The sequence below is a fragment of the Oryza glaberrima genome, chromosome 9, assembly GCF_000147395.1.
Source record: "Oryza glaberrima chromosome 9, OglaRS2, whole genome shotgun sequence".
Taxonomy (NCBI): Eukaryota; Viridiplantae; Streptophyta; class Magnoliopsida; order Poales; family Poaceae; genus Oryza; species Oryza glaberrima.
Window position 1 is genome coordinate 1190866 of NC_068334.1, and position 8064 is coordinate 1198929.

At 40.3% G+C, this 8064-nt stretch overlaps 1 protein-coding gene across 1 annotated transcript; it reads right to left on the bottom strand.

Annotated features, from left to right (window-relative positions):
• Positions 1-279: 279 nt before the first annotated feature.
• Positions 280-4752, bottom strand: LOC127785244 (uncharacterized). Its single transcript, XM_052312675.1, has 5 exons — positions 4440-4752; positions 3220-3373; positions 1959-2173; positions 786-959; positions 280-675 (listed from the first exon to the last, which is right to left on the bottom strand). Exons 1-5 carry the CDS (start codon positions 4617-4619, stop codon positions 589-591), a joined length of 810 nt encoding a protein of 269 aa, XP_052168635.1. The 5' UTR covers positions 4620-4752; the 3' UTR covers positions 280-588.
• Positions 4753-8064: the final 3312 nt, after the last annotated feature.

Genomic DNA, 8064 nt, shown 5'->3' on the forward strand with positions numbered 1-8064 from the left:
TCAATCCACTCTTTTGAAAAATAATAATAATTATCCTCCTGTGGTTTCACTTGTCATTAATTAATTTAAGTAATTAATAACGAACATCATGTACAGGTAAGTCTGAAAACTAAACAAGGGCAAAACCGTCTTTTCTCCTGCTAGTTAACACCGTCAAGTGTAAAAACTAACGAAAGTGCTACATAGGTAAGGGAAATTTTAGAAGTGCCTAGATAGGGAACTTTTTAAGATTAGGTGCTATAGAGGGAAGAACAACTTTTTTTGATGCTAGATAGGGAATTTTCTCTAATTTTAAAGGCTCTTTCGCTTTTCTTTTCTTTTCTTTTTTTCTTTTCTAACTTGATCATATTCTGTCTGCCGTTCGAATGAACTAAGCTTTCTTTGCACTTGCTCGCACACAATCCCATCTTAGGGGGCCAACAGCACAACGCAAGACAAGCATGTACACACAGGTCTACAACATACATTAAACTATGTTTATAACTTGGCAATATATTGGATATAAGCCAAGAACAAGAACTCTGCCCTTAATTGTAGGGTGAACGATATCTCATTCTATGGAAACCTCCGGTTTAGGTATGAAGTTATTCAGAAGATGTCCCGATGGAAGTGCCCTGGAATCGAGTTGGCTTGCTGAGCTTGCCTAAGATGCATGGACAGTGCATAGTTGTTTACCTGCACAGCAAGAAAATGAATAAAATAAAACATCGGTAGCCAGAACCACTTATGATGCTTCAAAAAGGGCCAATAAACAAGAATAGCGAAAACAACTAAGATTGTTATACCTCCAGGCTTCTAATTTGCTCTTGGTACTGAGCAACCAGCTGCTTGAGTTGCTGAATCTCCTGGTTTCTCCCATCATGCTCCTTTTGGCGGTCGTGCTGAATTGCAACGGCTTTCTTTAGAATAGTATTTTCCCTGGTTATTGCTTCAAACTGTTCCTTATACACAGAGCTTTCCTGTTTGAAAGTAAGAATATCAGAGAGAAGTTAATTTATTTTAAAACTTACCATCAAGTGTTCTCCATAGTAAACAATAGATTATAATCAGCACAAATCTGCAGTGCAATTCAGTTCATAACCATTGGAAGTTAATCCTCTGGAAAGCATCCAAATAAAAGATGTTAAAAGTCTACGTGGTAATCCATCATAGATATTCATGATGTTTGATCCCTCAAGGGGATGTCACCTCGTTGTTTGCATCAGTCAAATAATTATGAAAACAAATTGAGAAGATGTATTAACATGTGATATACTCCACAAACATGCAAATTCAAATTCAACTTATACATCTCGCAACGAAAAAAAATTAAACTACAGCTAGTTAACACATATTCACAGTCAAATTTGTTTTTTTTTCTTTGCGAGATGTAGAAGTTGAATTTGAACTTGTATGTTTGTGAAGTGATAACATGTCAATACATCTTCTCAATTTTTTTTCAATTTTTCTTATAACTATTTAAGTGACATGCAAACAACAATGGGACATCCCCTTGAGGTATCAAAATCCACTCCCAACTCATACATCCAAGTCAATCCATGTTTTGGCATCCCCAAAAGTTATTTAACTAGCCTAGTAACAATAGTTGGTATATGGCTATATGCTTGATCAAATGTGTCCATATTTTAGAATCGGTCCTCAAGATTTGAAGTTTTCTGCTGGCCAAAGTATCATTTTGCTTTTTTTTTTTTTTACATTTAGTTTATCCATCTATATCATGTCCTGGAGAAGTATGTAAAACCCAGAGTTGCCAAAATGTGCTCATATGTTTAAAATGATTCTCCACTCAAACAGTTTTTCGCTGACCACTAGGTTACCCAGTAGGAACAACGATACCTTGGTAACCTAGAATGGACAAGGATGAAAGAACACGACAATATCATAACCACATCAAAGGTCAGATAACTAGCAAGCAGCCCTGAAAATTCTGAAGCACTCTTGGAAGGGATTTGAATTACCTTCTGAAAGCTCCCCATTGCACCAACATGAGCGGTCATGGACTTCTCAAACACCTCCAATACTCTAGAGGCACGAGCCTTTGCATCATCCATGTTAGAGGCATTAGTCATCTCGTTCACAAGAATCTCAACCCACTGGGTGCTGCTTGATGGAAAGTTATCAGCGCAGGGAGCATTTCCTATAGGTACAGCAGCTTCATTACCAGCCAAAATACCTGGACCATAAAGCAACACATCTGCCATACTTAATAATATTCTTCGGAACAATATTCTCAAAGTGGTCAAATTGGTTAATGCTAACAGGAGTTCTATTCTATGCCTAGAACTAAATTTGAAATACTGAGTTCGAAAGCATAAGTTTGTTGGTGCACTATACAGAAGAAGTTACAAAGGATGCAAAGTGAAAAGCATATAATAAAACGATATTTTATCTCAAGTTGTACAGCAATAGCCATGCAACTTTAGTTGAAGTCTTGGAGATCCAAAAGCATTCAAGTCAGCACCTCAAATAAAGAAAAAACATATGGTTACAAAATTGCTGATGATAGCATGCAGAGCATATTAAATGGAAGACGTTAAAAACTAAATTTTGTATTGGAATCTTGCTTGATCAAACGTTGAAATCAGATGAGATTTCAGAGAAAGGAGATGGCAAGAGTCAGGTCTAGGGAGGAGAGGGGATCTAGAGGTTGTGAGATGCACAGAATAAAGGAATTGAAATATTTTCTATACGGGTGATTGAATTAATGAGCAGCCTTTTCTCATTGTGCCAATGCCTTTTTTTTGCTTAGTAAATATGATTATTCACACTACATAGTTGAATAATCTTTTGTGCCTACATTAGTGCATGGGTCTTTTGTGATTTCAAATAATTCAAATATACCAATCAAATCCTTGAATCCTATTTTCCCTAGGCTACCATATCAGACACTCGTGCCCAAGTTTGACACTTGCACCACAATCATGCGTTCAATGAGATAAAACTGTGTCACTAATTTCATAGAAAGCCATGCTCCAATTGGAAAAGTTGTTGTGAATAACAAAGCTAAGAAAACAGATCCGTATTGTATTACAATTCATCATTAGACAATCTAACATTGGCACTGAAAAACTGATTCCATAGGGTCTGTTCACAACACAGGAATTTTGCAAGAATTCTCAAGACAGTTTGATAATGAAAACCCTCAAGAGTTTGGACACCTAAGATGGTATCAACATAACATCATAGAAGATAGACAACATCCAGAGGTCCAAAGTTTACCTTCATCAGCCACTTGAAGCTCAGTAGACATTCCTGATGGAGATTGATAAATAGGATCCACATTACATTCTGTGGGTCCTACATGCAAATTGAGCAAGAACTTTATTGCTGAATCAAAATCGTTTTCACATTCCTCCAACGCGTTCTCAATAACCTGCAGGAACAAAAGTTTCCATAAGGTTTAAGTTACTAAATCGTTAAAAAGCTCCAACATGTGAACATACTTTGAATATGTTGACGAATTGTATCTAGAAAGCTGACAAACACAAGTGAAAATCTTTAGTGGTCAGGTTAAGGAAATTTTACCAGATATTGTAGGATATTATGCTTTGTTATAACAACAAGCACATTGTTCAGAGAATCCAAACGAACAGAAAAAAATGACTATCTGAACAAACAAAAAAATATGGTAACATAGCATTCCCGCGAGTGGCCATTTTAAGAAAAGAGGAAAGCAACCATATAAGGCCCATAGATGCTTCATAGAATTGCTGGCTATAATTCTTATGTGAATAATACGTTTTTCTAGGCAACAAAAACTTTTCTGGGAAGAGGTGTGCGCGGATCGCAAGGATCGGCATCAACGGACAAAAGGATAACAAATTAATAAATGCTCCGATGCACTCCAGATTTCCATCAGTTAAAAGCCATTAATGTAAGTAAGTTCTCAATATCTACCAGTTCCGCTCAAAAACGACAATCGACAGTTCCCAAAGAAAACACTGACTAAACTAAAATAATAAATACAAATCCATGCATAGAAAAAATTGCTATCACTCCAAGGAAAAAATGAACTGTAACATAAACCAAGTCACCATTCTCAAATAAATCCTAACACAAACCCTAACCAGGAACAAAGTCTGCGAGACCTGCATTCCATAATTGAAGAAAAAATATAGGAACACAGAAACCACATTTATTTCGTCAGGAAACTAGAAAATTGCAAGATTAGAACAAAACAAAGAGATCGCTAAATGATTAGATTACATGTACATATGGTAGCTTTGCTGCAATTCCATCTAACCTTTAAACCTAGCGATAGCAAGCGGCACAGACAGCACCACGCATAATCATGAGCAGGATGTGCTTGATTGGCTCACTCCTTACATAGCAACAGCACCAGCACCAGGTACTACTTTGGGACCAAAGATTAAACTTCCATCTCAAATCATAACACGCATGACTGCTAATTTACGAGGGAGACGAGCAGACGGCATCACCTCGAGGCCGACGGAGGGGAACCGCGGGCGGATCTGGGCGACGAGGGCCGGGTCGGCGAGCGGGCGGGAGGGCGAGGAACCTCCACGGAAGCAGGCGCGCTTGGAGGGCGGGGAGGACGGCGAATGGGGGAGGTCCTCGAAGAAGGAGGAGGCCCGTTTGCCGCACACCGCCGCGGACATGGTGCCCGCCGCCGCCGCCGCGCCTCGCGTGGTAGGCGCGTTAGGGTTAGGGTTAGGGTTTGGTGGGAGGTGGAGCGGAGCAAGGCCCAGGAGAAATGGTTGGGAGGGGAGAATGGGAATCGGAGGATGCGATGCTTAACGGCGGTATACCGCCTTTGCGAGTGCTACCAAAGGCGTGGGGGATGCGTTGCGTTGCGTGCTTCCGTTGTCCTGCTTTTGCACCTTGCTTCACACTGCCTCAACCAAAAACGCTAATCCTTTTTTTCCTTTCTTGCGTAGAACTTTGGATTTATTTAGTGCAAACTTTACAACTTGTTAAGCTGTGTTTTTATCACCACTTTCAATTTCTGCTTTCTCGTTTTCTTGCACGCTTCCCAAATCACTAAATGATTTGTTTTCTAGAAAAATTTACTTTAGAAAATCATATTAATCTATTTTAAAAGTTTATTTTTGCTAATGCTTAATTTATCATACGCTAATAAATTACTCCGAATACAACCATAGTACATGGATTAGTGCTAGACGCTTTTATGAAGAGAAGAGCTATAAAACGGTATATTGTCAGGACGGTACAATGCATGACATCAAACCGTCCGACCCAGCATCGCTATAAACCACCCATCTCTCCTCCCGCATGGGTCCCACGAGCACCACAACTCTCTGCGCATGCAGTTAGTACAGTAGTACTCTGTACTATACTACTGCCTGCCATATACTGCTGCATGCACTAGTAGTATAGGAGGAGTACATGCACTACCAGTCAATTATTGTCGCTGTCTAACGGTCTAATACTACTCCTTCCTTGATGATGCCATATGCATCAAATCGAAGTTAAAGTTGCCAATGCCAATGAGCAAGAGAAAATGACTTGATTCTCTATTGCTATATGTGATCCTATGTGACCTGATGATGAATGGTACTGTTTCAAGGGTAAAATAGTGTGAGTATATGAGTCATATCTAGGTATCATGTCTGGTACCTACATGTATCACGACTAATATCTGGGTATCATGTATGGTACTTATAAGTATCAGACTTGGTAACTACATGTATCACGACCGGTACCTAGGTATCATGTCTAGTACATATATAAGTATCAGATCTGGTACCTACATGTATCATGTCTGGTACCTACATGTATCATGACTGATACTTGGGTATAATGTATGGTACTTATAAGTATCAGACTTGGTAACTAAATGTATCACGACCGGTACCTGGGTATTATGTCTAGTACATATATAAGTATCAGATCTGGTACCTACATGTATCGTGTCTGGTACCTACATGTATCACGACTGATACCTTGGTATAATGTATGGTACTTATAAGTATCAGACTTGGTAACTATATGTATCACGACCGGTACCTAGGTATCATGTCTAGTACATATAAGTATCAGACCCGGTACCTACAGGTATCAACCTAATACATATATGTATCATGCTTAGTAACACAAATACTAGAGCTAACAGGTATCACACGTGATACCTTAGTATCAGACTGGGTATATGTTAAAACTGAGACCCACATATACCAGCTGATATGTGCTTGGTTTGCTACCCACATGTATTATGATAGATACTTTACGATACTTTCGAGGTACTATTATAGATAGTCATATTTTGACATGTAAAAAAAAGTATCATAATATAAGATACTGAGGTACCAGCCCAACCACTAAGTATAGCTATAATAACAACAGCATGTATAGCTAAGCACGCAATTATAGAGGAGTTTGTAGTAATGTGTGACCAAAAGGATAGGCATTCATAATCTATGGGTGCATAAGTGAGGAGCACTTGTCATGTCATGCATGGCAGATTGCGCAGAGTAGTAGTAATTAGCTAGTGTTGTGAATTGCTTCCCAAAAAAAATATACAGTATCCACAACCAGCACTAGCACATGCACGCAATCTGATGCGCGCCCGCCATGCGCATTAGGGTTGAGGTGTCCGACTAATGATTATGCCATTCTAACGGTATATCGTGGGTTAGCAAGCCTCTTTATGAATGTAATTAGTTTACCATGTGTATTGCCATGATAAATACTATGTACATGCTCCCTTTGATAAATTGCACTTTACATCGGGTGGATGACGCTTATTTCGTTTTACACCGGATTTGACGCATTTTTTTATAACTTAAACAGCTTTATTAAATTAAAGAAGACAGAGTTCAGGGTATACACCCTAGTACATCGCATAAGGATACAAATCATGGAAAGTAACAATCTCTAACAATGTGGAGCCTAACTAAACTAAAGAAGCAAACTTTCAGATGAGACTAAACAGCAGTAAAGGATCAGATTGACAGAGCTCTACGGCGTCACCGCGACAACTGAATGCTTGGGCCTCCGATGACATGCACACCTCTTGACAGACTAGAAGGCTCCTACGGCTGTCACCACAGAAACGACACAATTCGAAGGTTAGTTGCTGAGTAGGCGTCGCCCAACTCAACAAAGAGGTTCCACAGAGTTCACCGTTAAATCTGAGGAGCAAAAATTGCTCAACCCGAACGATAAATCCTGCATGGATACTGTTGTTTTGAAACAAAAAGAAGCTTGATTCCAAAGAACAAGTAGCCAATATCACAAAATTAGGGTGTGTTTGGTTGGGCTTTTCAACTTGCTTTTGCTTTTGCAAAAGCCAAAAGCCAACCAAAGGGCCCAAAAGCCACAGTTGCTTTTGTCCAAAGTCAGTTTTTGATGTAGTACAAATCAAAAGCACCTCTACCCCCTGCTTTCCCCTACTTTTAGGGGAAAAAATTACCCACCTCTGCCATTATGAAAAAAATGGTTCGCTATTCTCTTCCCGTCTCCTCCTCACAAGTCGCACATGGCCCCAAGCATCGTCGCATCGAGGTTTCCGCCGCCGCTGCCCTTCGGCCGGCCGGCCGCCACCCGTTTGGCCCCGCTCGGCGCCGGCCCCGCCCTTCCCCGCCGGTCGCCGCCCCCGCCCTTCCCAACTGAAGCCGCCCATCTAGACGCCGGCGCGGCTCCGGCCCTTCCCCAACCGATGCCGCGCGACGCCGCCCCCGCCCTTCCATGCCGGCGTCGCTGTTGACTGAAAACACGTGACCTGGGAGATCTGCTTAACTCTAGTGCAGGTCCAAAGCTCGCCTTCGGATGTGTTAGCGTGCCAGTTGATTTGATCCTGTAATCAACAAGAAATAGAAGCAAAGAAATCGTGGTTAAATCTATAAATGATAGCCGATCGGCCAGATGCCGATGACATATCATTTATCTTTGAGCCGATGTCATCTGTGTATCGATCGGCAGTCATGAATAAGTAAAGAAGAACTAAATCTACTCGATCGGCTGTAGATATTAACGATATATACTCCTTATATCGATGTATACTTAAATCAAGTGATTGGGATAGATCGGTCATCATGCCGAGACAGTATAAATCACTTAGATCGAAATATATATCAATAACAA